Here is a 20,511-nt window from a genome sequence, read left to right as displayed (position 1 = left end):
CAACGTAAAAAGTGAAGAAAGTGAGGACCAGGGAACAGTAGTAATTCACCCAAGGTCACACAGCTAACAAGATCTTTGAAGAAAAAGTGCTCCCTAAAATATTAAGTTAGTCATTTAAGCATTTATTCACGTGCATAAGGCCCTGCTAATTACTGGGGAGAGTGGCCGGCATATAGTAGGCACTTAATAAATGTTTATTGCCTATTAAATGACATCTTCCCTGACTTACAGGAACTTGTACAGACAGAAATAGGACATACCCACGTAAGAAATGAATACTGAATGAGACTGATTTTCATGCAGTTTATAGAATCTATTTCATTTCATTAAAGTCATACCTTGCACACATAAACTATGTAACCAACCAACTAAACAAAATGTATTGAATATACTGACAGGGCTGGCAGTATCACTGCCTCCAGCAATGCCTCCTTGTCTATTCCCCCATCCCCAACAATCACAGGCCATATAACATTCTGACCCCTTAACATCTTTCAACCTCCACTTTTTCATCTGCAAAATATATGACCTAAAATGTGGCACTCACGTACAATATTCCAGTTATGGTATGACTAGGGCACACTATGATGGAAGAGTCCAGAACGCTACCATGTGGTGGTCACCATGCTCTTCTTAATGCAGCCTAGGAGAGCAGTAGCATTTTTAACTGCTGTTATTAACTGGTTCTATTTTTGATGGTTAATCCACATTGAATTTTTGGCTTGCTAACCGCACTCCCCCCACCCCAACTTTCCTCTGGTCTTCTTCATAAAAATGGTTGTCTTCCTTTGTTTTATGATTCCTGAAGTTTATTTTGTTTATTTTCAACTTACTCAGTTCAACTCACTGTTTGGCCTACCCTGATGTTCTCGGGTCTTGTCTCTGTCATTCAATTTATAAAGTCAGTGTAAAATCAAATGAAATTAAAGAAAATGAAAGAAGATTGCAAAAATAACTGTGTTTTTTAAAATGTCAAGTATTATCATGGTCAACTGTCCTTACTGGCTCATGGACCAAAATCACTCATGTCCTAAAGAAAGTATGAAGTTTACTTCTTTTTTTTTTTCCTAGCCTTCAAATATGTGGGGCCATGATCATTTTGGACCACAACATAAATTATACGGAGCACAATAAGAAGGAGTAGAATGTAATTAGTTTTCTTTATAAATATGTGCTGTTACTTCTGCTTTGTGTGCCTAAGCCAAAAAGAGCAAAAAAATAAGAGAAGTTGACACACTATCTTGTCCTTTGTTAATTACATCTTCGGTGGGGACAAAAAGATTACATTGCTTCACAGTTATCATGGATAACCTGTTTTCCTCATACCAGATAATAGCCTAGCCCTTTACTGAGATGTACTCACTGTTTAAGTTTATTTACAAGGTATTATCTTTTTTAACACTTGAAAAATGATTTATTTGTATGAAAATGGGTTGCTTAAACCTCGCGCCAACAGTCTGTAAGTAAATTTATTTCATGGGGCCAACATACACGATGGTTCCTGCCCTTTTTGAATTGGGAGTTGTAATCAAACTAGAAACAGAGCCCTACACTAAAGGTTTTTAATCCTTCAGAAAACCCACAGAGATGTGTTCAATCAATGTATAACCCTATTTCCTACACACCAGGAGACCAGCTGATGTGATTTTAACCTACTGCTTTAGATTATCTTTTCCAGTGAAAGCTATAAGCTAGGATTCAACTGGTCCCCATTGGAGATAAGTTCAAGGCAGATTGCCTTTGAGCAAAGGTTACAAAAGTCCCATTTTCACATTTTATAGTACTAAAACCACCATAAAAGCCATGAAGCATTTCTACCCAGAGAGACCAAACACTACACATATCTAGACAGAAAACAACACACCGCACAAAAATATACTACATGTGTCTTACTGGGGAAAAAAAAGCAACCAGATGAAATTACTTCCTAGATGCAGTGACAGAGAAAACTGGTTAAACAAAGAGGGAGAAAAATTATCCTCTACTCAACAGAAACCCATTTTTACTTATTTCTGGAAAGAATTAAGATAATTTAAATTTTCCTTTGTCTTTGAGAACAGAGTGTGAAATGGAAGAAATCCACATGTGCCAGGGATCTTGAAGAAAAGTAGAAAAGATATATAACCAGGGACATTTTACCCCCCCCCATATAGGCATTTATCTCGGGGGGGGGGGTAAACTGATAGAAGACTATTTATCTTAGAGAGATTATCAGGACACATACAAAGTCCCTAGGGCAGTGGTGTACTGGCAAATGTTTAACAATCAGCTCTCCAAAAAAAAAGTATGTAAGAGGCTCTTTTTAGTTTAATCGGAATTACTGACATTTTCTCCATCACTTTCTTAAGTTTGCAAATCAACAGAACAATAAATCAAGCCCTGATTTCCAGTGTTTACCCATTTCTGGGGTGTAAATGGTCACAATGAAATTTAATGATAGGCTCTTGCAAGTTGGTACAGCAGGCTCCAACAGACTACTGCCCTAGGGAAAAGGAATTGTAAATGAGCTTATTCAGTGATCAAATACTTCAAAGGACAGATAGGAGTTCAGAATGGGTGGAAATTTCCTTCCAGGCCAGTGGCTTCCACAACTCAAGAAGATATGTATTGTAGGCAAATGCTTGTTGGCCCTGGAGTCAGGAGAAGTGGTCTTGAATCTTGGCTCCGCCATTGGTGAGTGACTTGGAGCAAATCATTTCACCATTGTTAATATTCATTTTTCTCAGATGTCAAATGGAGGTAAATGATACACTAGCTACCCCATAGGGTTATGAGAAAGCTAAAATGAGAACAAACTCTGTAACCACAAAGTGTTTGATAAATGCATGTTAGGAGGCCCCTTATTTCATTTCATTTTGATGTTGGCCTTTATCTTTAGTCACTACTTAAGCATTTGGAAAAATGCCTGCATCTTGTTTGTTTTGTTTTCGTCTTGTTAAAAAACAGTCTCCTGTTTGCTTTCCTTTGTGCAGCTGACACGTAACAACCTGCTTGTGAGGGGGATAGTCAGATGTCAGGGAAGGTTCTTTCAGGAGGGCTACCATACAGCAATAGGGAGGGAAGGGGAAGCAGCACCGAGTGGATGACATCCAATTCCACCTATGTCTAGGCCTTAGAAACCTGCAGTCGGGAATGTTTCCCTGCAAATTCCAAAGGTGAGAGGGAAAGTTCCTGCTCTGAGTGAGGGTGGTGACACTAAGTAAGCACCAGAGTGAACACAGAGAAGAGCTCAACTAGAAGAGATGGAGACACAAAGTAACCTCCAAACCCTAACTATCTTTACATTCTGGATCTCACGATCTCAGGTGCGGGAGGAACGCCAGTGCCCATCCATTCCAACCTGGATCTGAATAAGAATTCTTTCCACATCACAGCCATTAAGTGGTCATCCAGACTTTGCTTGAAAGCCTCCAAGAGGGGAACTGATTTCCTCCTGAGCCAGATGGTTCCACTTTTGGATAGCTCTAGTCATTAGGAGGTTTTTCATTATACAGAGCCTAAATCTGTCCCTCTATAGCATCTAACCACCTGCCAAGCAGAACAAGTCAAATCACAATTACAAATAATGTTTATCCCAGGGCCCCAGCTTATGAGTCAGGTTAAACATGTCTTTTCTAACACCCTCTCCTCCTAAAAAAAAAGAAAGAAAAGGGGGGAGAGCTATAGTGGAGATTTAGAAACATGGCCCTCTAGCAAGTGCTTTTGCTGGCTGTGACAAAATTAAAGATAAGATAAACAAGGAAGGAGGTCCCTAGAGAAATCTTGCAACTCTGCTCCTTTATTCATCTTCCTCTTCCCCTACCACTTCCCCAGAACATATTCTCATCTTTCTGGTGGGGAGGAGGGTAGACAGAATATAATTTTCTCAAGGTGTACTTCCTTTTTTGTCCCCAGATCTTTACCTTACTGTTACAAGGTCATAATCTGTATCAAATATACTCAATAAGGATTCCCTAATTTTAAAACTGATTCTATAATTAGTGGCCACTTTACTTTGAAGGTCTTAAATAATCACCTGTTTCTGAGCTACCTCAAAGATGGATTTGTGTTATTTTTCTGTCACTAAAGGAAATGAGTTTGGCAAACACACACACACACACACACACACACACACACACACAGAGCCTACAGTGAGTTGTTTCGGGAGAGAATTGGGAAAAACAGAAGAAATATAGACATTTAATTCTATCCTCTGTTACTGCATAGTCGGGGAGGGGATGGGGAGGGAAGGTAAGTTTTATTTTCTACTACACAATGTTCATGATGTAGCTGAGGGGACAACAGTTTAACCACAGTCATGAATTCAATTTGACTCAAAATTTGAGCGCCTATGTATCGTGCTTGGCGACAGGAAAAAGTAAAAATGAAACAGTCCCTTTTCTCAAGGAAATTATATTCTTTTTAGGGGGAGGAGAGAACATCAATAATCGAGGGAAGAGAAGACCCAGAAATGTTCTGAATCGGAGGTGACAACTGGCAATCCTCTTTTACCTTCGGTTCTGTTCAATTTGCTAAAATTTTGTTGAGTGTATAGTTAATAAAAGATTTTGTCTCATACAATAAGGACTAATAATGATGATGATGGTGATGATGATAATGATAATAATAAAAAACATTTATACAGCACTTTAAAGTTCGCTTTACATATAAAGTACTTTACATATAAAGCACATTTGATTCTCACAACAACCTTGGAGGAAGGTGCTGTTGTATCCCCATTTGATAGATGAAGAAACTGAGTCTGAAAGAAGCTAAGTGACTTGTCCAGAGTCACACAGCTAATAACTAAGGTAAAATTTGAAATCAGGTGTTCAAGTCCAGTGTTCTAAATACTATACCATCTCTCTGACTCGTTTGTGGGAATTCACAATGCCCATTGAGGTAGGTTACTTTCAACTCAACTATTCAATCCCTCCAATAAATAGAATCTTCCTGAAGTCTGCTCTAAGACTTGGGGTATACCATAAGAGTGTTTTACTCTTTCTTCAGAAAACCCTGGCCCTCAGGTAGTTCCATTGCCCCCATTTTACAGATGAGGCAACAGGATGGAAAGGTGAAGAGACTTATTTAAAATTACATAACTAGGAAGTGTCTGAACCAGGTCTTCACAGCTAGAAGGTATCTTCCAACCCCCACGAGTACAACACCCCTATCCCCTGCTGATTTATTTTTATTTTTTATTTTTTACAAATGAGGAAGGAAACTGAGGCCCAGAGGGGTTTAACCACAGCTAGCTAGTAGAGGAGATGGGGTGCTTGAGTTCTAGTGTCTTTTCCACTATACCACCTAATTCTTAGCTCCTTACATGAGAAACGCAGTTTTTGATCTCAAATTTGAGTTAATTAGAGCCAAGTATAGAATGCTTATGGCCCTCTGGAAACTCAAAAACACCAGCTTCAAACCTTATCATAAAACACTAGAAAAGGGGTGTCTGTCCAGTGTTTACTGCTTCTCCCAAGCAGCTGTTTTCTTCCATTTCCTTTGGAGGTGCTATTGCTGCCCATACTGAATTATCAAATGGACATGTCCTTCAGTCTGGAAAGTCATCCTGAAGATTTCATTTTCGAGGGCTTCATTCACTAGTGGTAGTGGGTAGGAGGGAAGAGGAAAGGGCTAGGCAAGGTGGGAAGTGTGTGGGAGGGAAGGGGTGGAGCTTTATAGTGGCAACGTGGCCAAACTGGCTCGAGCTTGCTGCACTGCATCATTGTTTGACAACCACGAAGGGTGAATTCTCCAAGCTCCCACACCCAGCTGAGGAGGGCAAGATGCCAGCAGGGCGGATTATGAATCTCACGGCCAAATGTGGTGTGACAGCAGCACCCACTAGAATGGTATCATAGAGAAACCTCATGGGCTTTCTCTCCATCAGAGCTGCTTTCACTCAAATTCCAAGTCCAAGGATTTGATAAAATACTCTGAAGGTGCAGTGATCCCTCGGGCTACTTGACTTCCCAGGAAAAAAAATACTCAGATGTATTTTTCTTCAAAATGGTACGTGTTTGGAAGTAGTTTATATTGGATATTCCTTCTCACAGCTGTTACAGCAAATTGTCCAAAATGAAAGTAAACCAAAAACCTGTTTGGGGAACCAATTACAAACTTTTATGGTACCAGCCCAAAGCAAACTTGTTTCCCCAATGGAAGTCACACATCCTTTACCTTTTGCTAAGTTCTCTTTCAGATCTGTGGGATATATTCAGTTTCTCCCCTTCTGTTACTTATAGAGTCATATCTGGGCTACTATCCAGATACTACTAGCATCTGGGATACTATGTTCTATTTGTGTGTGTGTGTGTGTGTGTGTGTATGTGTGTGTGTGTGTGTGTGTATGCATGCACACTTTTTAAAAATTGTTTTGATTTCTCAGGTTATCTTTTTTTTTCTCCAATTTTATTTCTACCACAGAGAGCAGATCAAACCTCTAGTCTCTCATAAAAAAATAGTGTTGTATGCTATTTATGGTCATTCCTATTTAGAGGAAGCAGTTTCCCTATAATTACTAATGAAGTCTAGAATTATCACCAGCAAAAGAATTTTAAAATATGTAATGCCAGATACAGGGCAGGGAGAGCCAATTCTAGTCAACTGAATAGAGGACTGTATGGCAATATCTCCACAATGCATATGGGGCTACCCCTCAGAGTATTCAACTAGTTTTGCTATCACTGACTATAATGCTGACCTTGACCCAGCTGAAGGTACTGGGGCTTGTTTAGCCTGGTGAAGAAAAATCTCAGGATGAACAGGAGAGCTATCTTAAGTATGTGAAGGCTATTACCTCGAAGAGAGATTAAATTTATTGTTTGGCTTCAAGGGAAAGAACCCAGCAAGGAATGGAAGGTGTACAAAAGGATTCTTCTAGTGTATGGGTTAGACTAGATGACCACTAAGGGACCTTTCAACTTCCAACTTCTATGATTCCAAGATACCGGGGGAGTTCTTTGAAAGAAAGGTAATCAAAGGTCTGCTGGAAAATGAAAATTCAAAACTAGTCCTCTGCTGGAGAATCCCAAGGGGAAGTTGGGAAATATCCTGCTCCATTTTGGAGCTTCTGTTTCTTCATAAGTGAAATGAGAATATAATACCAGTCCTGCCCACTTTATAGGAGTACGGTGAAGAATATCCATGAGATAGTACATATAATATTTCATAAACCATTGTAAGAAGTCATATAAATATCAGCTCTTATATTAAGGTTACAAATTTAGAGCTGGGTGGGACATTAGAGGTGGTCATTTATCAGTGATTTAATAAAATATTAAATAGTTAATAGTTAAAATATGGCATATAAGTTAAAATTAAAAGCAAATGCTTGTTGATAATACTATTAATGATAGTATCTTAGAGAGTACTGTGAAGTTTGAGGATTAAATCTGATTCTATTCATATAGTTCCAGGGGACAGATAAAATTAGTCAAGGAGCCTTTCTTGCTGTTGGGCCACCCTTGGTTCTTGTGCTGGACTTCCTGCTCCACCTCTGTCTAGATCCATCATCTACAGTATCCACCCTGAAAGCTAGGGTGTGGGTTTGTTCGAAGTAGGGTAATCTTTACTTTTCACGAGGGCAAAGCAACACCCATACCAGGCAGCCTTCTGCAGTGGGTGGGAGCGTGTGCCACCCATACAATGATCACATTCTGACTAATGGTGTAGTGATTTCTGTCCATGTTTTATCCCTATACTGGAGTGGAAGTTCCTTGAGGGTAGGGTCTGCTTGTTTTGAATCCTTCAGCCTTTAGCAGAGTCTCCTGAACACAGAGGCTTCATCATGAATGCAAGTGACAATGTTGTCACTGACCACAAACAGACCATCAGACAGAGACAGTAACGGGGAAAGTGTGACCCAAAGCTGTCTTGCCTGGAACAGCCACACCTAAACAGACAGAATATACTGAGGGTGTTCATCATTACACAGGATGTGGGTTGCTTAGGGCGGGGAATTTACCTCTACATGTTTCACTCATCCTTTGTTTTCTCAGATCAAATGATCTAAAATACAGAGTGCTTTGCAAACCTTGAAGCGCTAAATAAGTGCTAGCTGCAATTTTTTTAAATCAATTGTATGTCTAAATCTATTTATCAAATGGTCTTTGCAACACACCTGAAAAGCCTAGCTTCCAGAAAAAAACCAAACAACTTTGTATAATGCCTATAACACAAACATGATAAGGCAGCTCCAAATCTGCAAGGGAAGGGAACGGGGAGGAAATAAACATTTATACCATGCTGAGTACTTTACAAATACTACCTAATTTGATGCTCTGAGGAAGGTGCTATTGTGATCCTCATTTTGTAAAAATAATAATAATGATAGTTAATATTTATATAATGCTTACTATGTGCTAAATATAGTTATTATCTCATTTGATCCACACAACAACCCTAGGAGATAGGTACTATTATGATCTCTATTTTATTATTGAGGAAACTGAGGCAGATATAGGTTAAGTGACTTGCCAGGGTTACACGATTGGCATGAAGTTGGATTTGAACTTCTCTTCCTGACTCCAGGCTCAGGGTTAATTAATTCACTGGGCCTCTTAGCTGCTTGCAAGACCCTAACCACATGGAGGAACATTCTTTTCTCCATAGGTAGACAAAGCCTATGAAAAATAAAATATTTTCTCATATAGTAGAAATCAATGTCAAGATTATCTCAGGTGGTTAAATGTAATTTTCCTTTGAATTCTCCCATAAAGGTGTGAACATATGGAACTGGTGATTTGTGCTGTTTCTGATTGCAATGGAAAGCCCCTGAAACTCCAAAACTTGTGACTCTTTTTTTTTTTGGTATGAAAACAGACATGTTGGTTATAAGAAAGAAATCTGTCACTTACCTCTAAAACTTTCCCTGTGATGAACTGGTGACAAGCTTCACATTTGACACCAAAGAGTCCCTGATAGTCCTTTTCACAGTAAGGAGCTCCATCCCTGTAGAAAAAAGCCCGAGCAGTGTGAATCTACTTCCCATTTCCTTAAAAAAACCTGTCCTGTAGATTGTGTGAAGCTAGCCCTGCAGGAATCCAGAGCTTGCAGCAAATAGAAAAGGAAACCCATCCCTACCCCCCCAATACAGTTCTATGTATAATATTAAGAATAGTTTTTGTTCCTTGAGAATACATGAGGATACCAGAGTCACACACCCAAGACACCCAGAGGAGTCAGAGAGAATATAGTGTCCTCTGCCACACAGATATAACCAAGCAGCTTAAAGTCAGTAATGTCTATATCTATGATTTAACTAACAAGCATTACCGCCCATCATCAGTGGAAGCTTGTGTTCATAATGCATGCAATAGAAATTCATTTTAACTGCAGAGCCGAAAAGGGTCCTCGGTTGCTCTTTCTCCTCATGACCTTTCTGGGCAGGAAGTATGTGATTGCTGAGCCTATTGTCTTCCTTTGATGTGGCAGCAGCTTCTATGGCCCAGCCCCTCCTCAATAAATTCAAAACCTGAGAACCAGAGCCAGGAACCAAGTGAAACACCCAGGGCTCTTCCATTCCTGGGTCCACTTCATTCTTCTCTTCTTTGTTTGGTATCTCCATGACCTTTAGAGGCCTTGTGTAAATTATTTAAAGGCAGAGGTCATGTCTTATCTTGTATTTCTTCTCCATCCCCCATCTAGCAGAGTGAATTGCACACAATAGGTACTTAATAAATATTAGTAGGATAAATGAATGAATGGTGAAATAGGGAATTCCGTACAGGGCTCTCCAATTACTCCAATTACAGAAACTCCAACTGACCCTGGTCTCCTTGTCAGACCCTTAGACCTTTCCTTTCCATAGTGCCTTGAATATAGTAGGCCCTTAATCTGTTGAATTAAATATTTTAATATCTTCTTTTCTATGCCTCCAACTCTAGCCCCATCCCAATAAAAACATGCCTGTCCTGGGCCCATTCTCCATAAACCTTGTAGACCCTGCTTTATGTAAGTTAATATTTTAAAGGATATTTTACATTTTTAAAAACTCTACAAACTACACAGGGATTCATGTTTTCATGTATAATTCCTTTTCTGGTTCTATTTTGTATATGGAAAAGTCCATTTCTTTGTTAAGTTCAGAATAAAATATTATTAAAATATATAAGGCAAGAATGCTCAAATAGGGTGGGGTATGACCCTAGGTAGGTAGCTTAAACTCTCAGTGCTCCAGGCAAATTCTCTACAAATTTCAGAGAAGTTGCTGACTTTCCCATATCAATGAAAGCATAGGTCTAGTCTCTATTCCTTTAGTTGCTTTTACTGGGAAGAACCACTTTGATGAAATAATTCTTGCTAAAATATTAATGACTGATTAAGCCTTACTGTGCTACTCTTCCCCTCCCAGATGATTTATTTATGTTTCAACAGAAGCCCTTAGAGACTCAAGACAAATTCTAGCTCTGTTTAGGCCAGTAGCGCAGTTGTTTCTGGGCAAGGAGTTGCTTCCTAAGCATTTCTCAAATCCTACCACATGGGCAAGTGCTTTCTGGGTCTATGTATAAGACTAGTCCTGCTTAGACACATCCCCAAGACTTCTGAAGGGGAAGAATTATGGTGTAATACAAAAAGGAATGGATTTGAAATCAGGATCCAAGGGTTCTAACCCTGCCTCTGCCAATCATTCTCTCTGGGAATGTGGGCAAATCGTTCACCTGCACCTCAAGTTCCGATGAGAAAATACGTAAAATGTAATAACACTCACTATTACCTACACAAGGTTGTTTAAAGGAAAGCATCTTGTATATCTTTTTTAAAAATGATATAAATATAAGTAATCTGACCATGTCACATACTCCCTATTTAATCAACTTAAGTGGCTCCCTATGACCTCCAGGATCATGTGTAAAATCTTTTTTTTTTTTTGCTTTTTATATACCTTCATAACATGGCCTTTCCAGTCTTCTTACAACTTACTCCCCTTGACCTTGTCCACAATCCAGTGACACTGACCTCCTTATCATTCTTTGAATAAGACATTCCATCTCTCAACTCCTCCATGCCTAGAATTATTGCCCTCTTCACCTCTACCTTCTGGTTTCTCTGGCTTTCTTTAAGACTCAGCTAAAGTCCCACTTGATTCAAGAAGACAACCCCAGTCTTCCTTAATCTCTGTGTCTCCCTTTCCCTTTCTCTTATGCATATAGCTATAGCTTGTATATGGTTGCATGTTGTCTCCCTTGTTAGACTTTGAGATCTGAGAGCAGGGACTGGTTTTTACCTTCTTTGTAGCCTCACTGCTTAGCTCAGGGCCTTGAATATTGTAGGGCTTCAATAAATGCTTGTTGATTTAACCTATAATCTCAAGAGTCTAAACGGGACGGGCCTTCCTTGCCTAACTCAATTATAAGACAACATTACAAGGTGTTTGCTACTAATCTGAGATATTAGAGAAAGTTGGGGCATGAACATGAGTTCACAGAATCATAGGGTTTAGAGCTGAAAGGGATGGCAGACGCCATTCAAAATCTCCTCATTTTACAGATGAGGAAATGGATTCACAGAGGGATTAAGTGACTTGCCTTTTGCCTATTGACACAGCTAATATCTGAGATGAGATTTGAACTCAGGTTGTCCTGACTCCAAGTCCAGGACCCTATGTAGGACCCACCCAGGACACCATGCTGCCTCAGTAAGGATGAGCGCGCTTCTTGCTGGATTTCATTCATTAAGTGCCTACTGTCAACCACTGAGAGCATTTGGTTTTGTTACCCACTGTTAATTCTAGATTCCACATAGTGAGAGATTTCTTACTTGCTGATGTATTCCCCGGTGAGGACTTTCCCGCAGGATTTGCACTTAAAACACCCCAGGTGCCATTGCTTATCCAGAGCCAGCAGTGCCTGCCCATTCTTTATGTCTCTGCCACAGCCAGCACAATCTGGAAAACAGCAACCAACAAAGAACTGCATGTTTGTTGTATAAAACCGAAGCCTGAAAGGAAGGCAATGAATGAACGAATACCTTGTGGGATGCTTAGAACTACTATTTATTTCAAATGAAACTCCATGTAGAGAAAGGACTTTTGGGGAAGAGAAACTTTAGAGACTACATAAGGTAAGATTCCAAATAACTAATAATTAGAGAAATGTAAACTAAATGCAAATGAAAACAACTGAGGTTCTGCATCTGTTTGGCCAAGATGACAAAAGATGGAAAGATGACATTTGTTCGTGGGCCTATGGAAAGACAGGTATGCTGACATACTGTTGAAGGAGCTGTGGATTGGTCTAGCCATTCTGGAAAGCAATTTGGAACTATGCCCCCAAAGTCACTAAATTGTGCATAACCATAACACAGTGATACCATGGCTAGACCCAGACCCCAAAGAAATCACAGAATAAGGAAAAGGACCTATTTGTACAACAAAATTTATGGTAGCTCTTTTTATTAAATGTATGTAGCAAAGGACTGGAGACTAAGTGGGCATCCATCAATTGGAAAGTGGCTGAACAAATAGGATATAGGAATATAATAGAAAATTATTGTGCCATAGGAAATGATGAAAGGGACAGTTTTAAGTAAATAAGGAAAGATTTATATGAACTGATGTAGAGTGAAATGAGTAAAAACAAGACAACACTTCACACAGTAATAAAAAATTGAAAAGAAAACTAACTCTGAAAGACTTAAAAACTCTCATCAAAGTAATGACATCCATGGCTCCAGAGGACTGATTAACACATACTTTCCAACTGCTGACAGAGGGTAAATGGTCTCAAGATACAGAATGAAATACAGACTTATTTTTGGACATAAGCACTGTGTGTATTTGTGTTGCTTGAATATACATATTTATTATAAGGATTGTGCTTTTCTCTTTTTAAAGCAGGGAGGGTACAGGGATATTAGTGGGTCAAAAAAACATAAAAGAAAGAAATGAACAGCATTGAAAGATTAAAAAAATAAATGCACAGAATAAAACAGAAGTTCAGAAGAAAACTCAGACAAATAGGAACAGCTCCGTAAATAATGCTGAATTTATTACATACCTTTAAATAGCAAACTTTACATAACAGAAATTCATGGTTTCATGGATAATCTTCTTATTCTACTTTATAGAAATTTTCTTGTTTTTGTTTCTTGCCGTTTAAGTTCAGAATAAAAAAAAAACTGAAGGCAAGAATGTTCATGATACAATTCTAGTCCAGCTCTGTGAAGCCTTTTCTGACCTTCCCAGCTTCCCGAGAGAGTTAACTTTTCCCTCCAGAGTCAGCTAGGTGGTACAGTGGAGATAGAGCGCTGGGCCTAGAATCAGGAAGGCCTGAATTTAAATCTGGCCTCATAAACCTACTAGGTGTGTGATTCTGGTTAAGTCACTTAATCTTGGTCTGCCTCAATTTCCTGAACTGTAAAATGGGGGTAATAATAACACCTACCTCCCAGGAGATTGCTGTTAGGATCAAATGAGATGATATTTGTGAAACACTTAACACAGCACCTGCTGATTAATAAATGCTTGGTCCCTTCCATTCTCAGTTTTTAAAGATTTTGATGGATGAACCTTTTTTCATTTCATCATGTATCATCTCATGTTGCATAGTTACTTTACATGCACATAGAGTCTTATTCCAGTAGTTTATCCTGGTATAGAGATAATCCTGGGTTCTTGGAACATTATGCCAGCAGACTGTAAGCCACATATTGGAAAGCTTTCATATGTAGGCTTCATGATGGCCTGAGAATCTGCCTGAGGATCTCCTAAGTCTAGAGAGGCCTACACCAGAATATTGGCTACAAGGTAATGCATTTTTTCAGTCATAGTTACTCCAAAGACAGTCTTTTAAGGCACAGAAGACTTGTAACTTGCTTTGGTAGAAAATATATCTGCCCCATTGAGGCTATGCATCCCTGAAGTTTTGAAGCCAATGTGGTAGAACATAGAAGTTCTTAACCTTTTTTGGGTCACAGACCCCTTTGTCAGTCTGGTGAAGTCTATGGGGTGGGCCTTTCTCAGAATAGTGTTTTTAAATGCACAAAATTAAATAACATGGTATTGCAAAGGAAATCAATTATATTGAAATAACGTTACCAAAATATATTTTTTTAAAAGTTAATTCTCACTATATTCCTGGTATAGTGAAAAGATCCCTGGATGTACAGTTAACAACTAGCTGTATGCCTTCGAACCCGTTATATGACCTCTCTGAACTTCAATTACTTCACTTTTAAAACAATGATAATGAAACTTGCTCTATTTACTTTACATGGTTGTTGAAAGGACCAAATGAATATGAATGCTCTACCCTACCTTCTCCACCTTATTTCATACTGATTGGTCTTCGACATTGTAACTTCCTGTCACAATACCTGTTTCCCGAGCTCATTCTTTTTTTTCTTCTTGCCTTGCATTTCTCCAGCTTATATTTCAAACCTGTCACTGACTCCTTCCACATCTCTACTGTATATGTTGCCATCTCTCTTCCTTCAAGGCCTAGTGCAGGTACTACTTCCTCCACAGAACCTTCTATGATTCCCTCATTGTTCTATGTTGAATCACTCGTATGCGCTCATAATGTCCAACCAGAATTACAGTTATTTACACATATTTCATCCCCCTGGAACAAAAGTTGAGGACAAGAACTATCAGATTCCCCATTTTTGTATTTATACTCCTCCCTTTATTATACTATAGCTTCTCAGGAAATACTGAGAGATGGAGCAGAGGGGATAAGCATTTATATAGCACCTGCTTTGTGCCGGGCATTGTGCTAAGTGCTTTCCAAATATTATCTCTTTTGATCCTCACAACAACCTTGATAAGCAGGTGCTTTTATTATTCCCATTTTACAGGTGAGAAAAGGAGGCAAAAAGAAGTTGAGTTCTCAGAATCACACAGCTAGTAAGTGTCCAAAGCTAGATTTGAACTCAGATCCTCCTGACTCTGGGCCCAGTGCTCTATCTACTCTACCACCTAACTGCCTATGGCCAATCACATTGAATGATGCATCTATTACTCACAAATAGCTATCTAATTTGATACTTGGTGCAATTTTCTTCAATTTAGGCCATATATAATGACTCTCATATTTATGGTGGTTTATGGTTTGCAAATTGCTTTCTTCCCAATCACTCTACAAGGCAGTTGGTATAAGAATTCTTATTTAATGGAAGAAGAGACTGAGGCTCTGTGAAGTCAGGTTAGTTCAATCAAAAAGCATTTATGAAGTACCTGCTATGTGCCAGGAACCATGCTAAGTAGTAATAGTAGTCGTCTCTCATACTCAGAGAGGACCAAGGCAGCATCATGATGTTGGCATCAAAGTACAGTGTGTCCGACTGTGGCTGATCAGACCAACAGAAGCTCAGAAAGCTCCACTGCAGGTTGGACACAAGTAGTCTGTTTGGACACTTGGGAAGGAGAGGTCTCTACATTTGTACGTCTCACCTTTCTTTTGATCTAAGTGCTAGAGATGTGAAGAAAGGCAAAAAAACAGCCCCTGCTCTCAGGGAGCTCACAGTCTAACGGAGGAGACGACACACATACAACTCTGCACAACCTGACTACATACAGGAGAAACTGGAGCCAATTTCAGAGGGAAGGCACAGAGATTATGGAGGACTTGGAAAGGCTTCCTGTTGCAGGTGGGATCTTGGCTGAGAGATGAAGCCAGGGTGGCCACAAGGTGGAAGGAAGTGAGAATGGAAAGAGTTCCAGGCATGGGGCATGGCTAGAGAAAATGCCTGGAGTGAGGAAATGGATCCTATAGTTCACTGGATCACAGAGTACAATGGAAGGGAGGAAGGTGTAAGAATTCTGTAAAGGTAGGAAGAGGCCAAGTTATGAAGCGGTTTAAAAGCCAAGCAGAAGATTTTATATTTAATCTTTTTTTAAAAAATGAACCTATTTTATTTTATTTTGTTGCTGTTGTTGTTGTTGTTATTTTAGGCAATGGGGTTAAGAGACTTGCCCAGGGTCACACAGCTAGTAAGTGTCATGTGTCTGAGGCCGGATTTGAACTCAGGTTCTCCTGAATCCAGGGCCGGTGCTCTATTCACTGCACCAGCTAGCTGCCCCAAGATTTTATAGTTGATCTTGAAAGTGATAGAGGGTCAGTGGAGTTTACTAAGTAAGGGTGTGTGTGACATGGTCAGAGAGGAGCTTCAGGAAGATCACTCTGACAGCTTGTGGAATATGGATGGGAATGGGGAGATACTTGGGAGGGAGACCAAGCAGCAGGGGGCTGAAATAGTCCAAGTGTGAGGTGGTGATGAGGTTAATTACCTTGCCCTTTACTTCACAGGTAGTAAGTGTTTGAGGCAGGATTCAAACACAGGTCAAGGTCCAGCTGATAGAAAAAAAAATTCTAAAGTCCCAATAAGCACAGTTATGCAAAATCACTGGACTTAAACGATGAGAAAGGGTCCTTACATAATTCTCTCCCCTTTCAATCATGCAGATTTCTCCTGCAAATCTCTGATCTTGTTGAAATGGGAATTCCCTCTGATGATACAGATTTCAACTCATGCCTGATTCCTGTCCCACGAGGGGGTCCATCCAAAATGCTGACGTTGCTCAAATTCTCCTGACATTGTGAGGATACCGATGGAGTGCTCAAGGTGTCCATCTGTTATCTCTCGCTCTTGCTGGGTGATTCCAACTTCTTTGTTGATCACTCACTTTTTTTTTTTATTACCTAGCACCATTTGGATATAATCCAGAAGAACTGGTCCAGACTTTATCCTCCACAAGTTGACTTCCTAGAGCTAATGGGCCTTATGAGAATGGCACGGTCTTCATTTAATTACTTCCTTGGAGGTTACTTGAAAATCTCACACTCCCATTTCTGGTGAGGCCACAATATAATATAAAGATACTTTGTTAAGTTTTATGTCATGAAAAGATGAGCGAAGACATAGTCCTTGCCGGCAATATGTCTACAATGTAGTCTATCAATTTAACAAACCTTTATCAAGCACACAATATACAAAATAGTGTCCTAGGCATGAATGAAAAAAATAACTGCAATGAAACAAAGTAAGGTTATTTTCTTAATTCAAAGGATCACTTCCTAAATTACATATTTTGTACATCGTTTGGTATATCAGATTTTAAATGGGGTCTCTCTGTTCTCCAACAGTCATAGCAGCATTTTTTAAAATAAATTTTGTATGAAGTAGACCCCAAGTATTTTACTCCATTTCACAGATGGTAATACTATTTGCATCTAGAATACATTTAGAGAAATGAATCCATATTATATACCAGGAAGGGTTTATTTTAATCCAAGTGGAAATAAAAATACTTCTTGGTGTTTTTTTTTAATTACACAGTGTCCACTAGGTGGCAGCAAAGTTTTAAATGTTAAGCAGGATGTTGAAATTTTACCACTTGGAAAAATTTTTCTGGGCAGTAATTAGTGACCATATCTTAGAAGTAGAAAATTATTAGAGCTGAAAAGGACTTTAGAGATCATATGTCCAACTCCTTTATTTTAAAAAATGAGGAAATAGTTTCTGAAGGGAAAAACATAACTTGCCTCATATAACTTAACAGGTAGTTAAGAAGCAAAGGTAAAATCTGAACTTAGGTTCCTTGACTTCAGATCTATTTGCTACCCAACATTACCCTTGAAGTCTCACAGGCCTATTGGTTTATAGATTTAGAGTTGTATTTAGAGGTAGATGCTGTCTACCCAACTCTTTCATTTTATAGATGAGGAACTGAGGTCCTAAAAGGTCACACAGCTAGCAAAAGGTACAATTTGAACCCAGGTCCTCTGATTATAGATTCCAGCACTTTTTCCATGGTGTTATTTTCTCCATCACATGGAACCACTGATTGTGTGTGTATGTGTATGTGTGTGTGTGTGTGTGTGTGTGTGTGTGTGTGTGTGTGTGTGTGCGTGCGTGTGTGTGTGTGTGTGTGCATGCGTGCTGGAAAAAGCCCTAGAAAGCATTTTTTGCAGATGAAGAAGACTCATCATAAGAGTGATTGTGATAGCCTTCTAGCTGGTTTCCTTACCATAGGATTCTCCCCACTTCAGTCTAGCTTCCACTCAACTTGCCAAAGTGATCTTCCCAAAAGGCAGATATGACCATATCTTACTCAATTACTCTTACTCAATAAACTCCCTTGGTGCTCCCCATTACCACTAGGATCAAATACACAATCCTCTGCTTGGCTTTTAAAGTCCTTTATAACCTGGCCCCTTCCTACCTTTCCAGCCTTCTTCAGTTGCTTCCACAAACTCCACGATCCAGCCACCCTTGTTCACACAACACCCCATCTCCAACCTGTGCCTTTTCCCTCACTACTACCTAACTTCTCTATGACGTCCTTCCATTCTCTCCTCCCCCATTCCCAGAAAGTTCTCCCTTCTCACCTCAGCCTCTTGGTCTTTCTTTGTATTCCCAGTACTTAGCACCATGATGGCATATAGTAAGCACTTAATAAATGCTTGCTGATTTGACTAGAGGATAAGATAGCACATTCATTCTATCTTCCCTTGCCAGCCTTTGTTTTACTTGCTTCTACTGGGAACGGGTCAGTCAGTGGGCCTGTGTTCTAACTCATCTTCAAAATTTTCTCCCCAATCCCAAAGCATTTCTTATAAGGAATGCCCTAAAGTATCTAGAACCTTAAAAGTAAATATTCAGGAAGAGTGGGGTGGAGTTGAGTCTGTAGATAGTCTTCCAGAGATCATGTCATTTTTCTTCAAGGGGCAAACAGAAAAATGAGAGAAGAAACAAAGAAAATCTCCCAGAAAGGCTAGAACTAGATGGCATCTTAAATAACCTAGTCCCCTTCCTTTAATAGATGAGGGAACTAAGATCTGGAGGGATTAAGTAACTTGCTAAAATTAATTGCCTTAATTTTAATTAATTAATTAGTTTAATTAATCAATTAAATTAAAAGTCTTCTGTCTCTCAGGTCAAATCTCATCCTATGACACCATGCAAGTGTCTCACTGAACTCTGGTCTGGTAGTAACAACAACAACAACAACCAATAATAAGTAGGATTCATATAATGCTTTGAGGTTTGTAAATGCTTTATATATATTATCTCCTTTGATCCATATAATAACCCCTTGGGATTAACTCCCATGTTATCCTCTTAAATTTCTCTGGTTGGCTTAATTTGGGATAAAAACGAGATAAATTAGTATCTATGTAGAAGAGATCTCTTTAGCTCGAGCACCAAAAGCTAATTATAGGAAGAAAAAATCTCATCAAAACAACAATCAACGGTCATCATCCATAAGTCACTAATTCTCTGGTAATCTATATTTGCTCCACAAAAAGCATTCGGGCCTCCTCTGGAAGATGCCATAAAACCACAGAGTCATGTATATTGGTAAAAGCCAAGTGCTACTTTTAGTAATTTTGTTAGTCTAGGAAGAGAAAAGATAGTGTAGAAACATATCGGTTGTGTTCAGTTAATCACTCAGTAATTTTTCAGTATTTCCTACAGATCAGGAACTGTTCCAGGCCATGGGGATATAAAGACAAAAATGATACTGTCTCTACCCTCAAAAAGCTTATATTTTATTAGTAGAGATAACATGCACAAACATAATTCCTGTCTATAAAAAAAGAATACAAGGATGCACGTGCGCACGTGTGTGTGTGTGTGTGTGTGTGTGTGTGTGCACTAGCAGTTGAGGCAATCAGGAAAGGTCTCATGTAAAAGCAATGGTTTAAGCTGATCTTGGAGGGAAACTAGGATATTCACAAAAGGGGAAAAATGAGAAAACATACTTAAAATTATATCTGCTTTCATATTTTATGGGTCTTCCTGTTTTTCAGCTATGAAGAAAATTATTTCCACATAAATAATTTTTCTAAATAAAAAACTGGCAATGGGAACTTGCATTTTGCTAATGCAAATAGATGAATGGATGAATGGAATATGTAAAGGATATCACCAGTTCACTAAATCTCTACCATAACTTTGTTTTGTTATATGAAACATAGAAGACATATATGTTTGGTAAATGTTCTTCCTAAATAGTTGCAAATCTCATATCACAATATTTTTTGAATAATCAATATTGCAAGTAACTAAAAGGGCAATGGAGAGCAGCATATGGTGAGCACAAGTAGGCAGCATCACATTCCTAGTGATGACGTATGCTCAAGAAATGAGTAAGGGGCTATGATTGAGGAAGCATAACCATGACAAAACAGGTAGGCTCCTCAAGTATTGGGAATCAGAGATGTTGGATGGACAGCTTGGGTGCTGTACAGCTAACATGAAATGTAACAAAACCTAGAGGAAAGCCTAGAGGAAACCATACTTGGGTGGATTCTACATGAAGGTTCTATGGAAGAACACAAATAAGAATTAGACAGGAGAGGCATCATGGGCTATGATCTATACCAATAAAGGGAGTACCCACATTTACAAGATCACTGACCAACTGAAGCATTGAAAGGAATCTACTAGGTAGTTTCAATTGTATGTACTGTGCACACAATCTATCAATTTCTTATATTGAAAGCCAACCCAAAAAAGCAGAGCAATGTCCCACGCTATACTTGGTTCCATTTTAAAGGATGCTTTTGTCCCACTGTAATATCC

The 20,511-nt window shown here is 39.1% G+C and overlaps 1 protein-coding gene and 1 long non-coding RNA gene across 12 annotated transcripts in view; one reads left to right on the top strand and one right to left on the bottom strand.

The window, feature by feature from the left end:
• ABLIM1 (actin binding LIM protein 1) overlaps positions 1 to 20,511 on the bottom strand; it is a 147,291-nt gene that overhangs the window by 106,425 nt on the left and 20,355 nt on the right. For all 11 annotated transcript variants that reach the window (XR_013485251.1, XR_013485253.1, XR_013485257.1 and 8 more), the window contains exons 2-3: positions 11,740 to 11,866; positions 8,838 to 8,931 (exon numbers count right to left, since the gene is read on the bottom strand). Coding sequence is in view for 1 of the 11 variants with exons in the window: in XM_020988129.2 (XP_020843788.2) it covers positions 8,838 to 8,931; positions 11,740 to 11,866 (221 nt within the window). In the remaining 10 variants the exon portion in view is untranslated. The remainder of the gene's footprint in view (positions 1 to 8,837; positions 8,932 to 11,739; positions 11,867 to 20,511) is intronic.
• LOC144456283 (uncharacterized) lies at positions 5,709 to 15,842 on the top strand. Its single transcript, XR_013485260.1, has 2 exons — positions 5,709 to 5,991; positions 11,857 to 15,842. It is a non-coding gene; the product is annotated as an uncharacterized LOC144456283 (long non-coding RNA).

This window comes from Phascolarctos cinereus, unplaced genomic scaffold (assembly GCF_003287225.1).
Source record: "Phascolarctos cinereus isolate Bilbo 61053 unplaced genomic scaffold, phaCin_HiC Scaffold_3;HRSCAF=262, whole genome shotgun sequence".
Taxonomy (NCBI): domain Eukaryota; kingdom Metazoa; phylum Chordata; class Mammalia; order Diprotodontia; family Phascolarctidae; genus Phascolarctos; species Phascolarctos cinereus.
The sequence above is the reverse complement of the archived record's forward strand: the minus strand, read 5'-3'. Positions and strand labels throughout refer to the sequence as shown.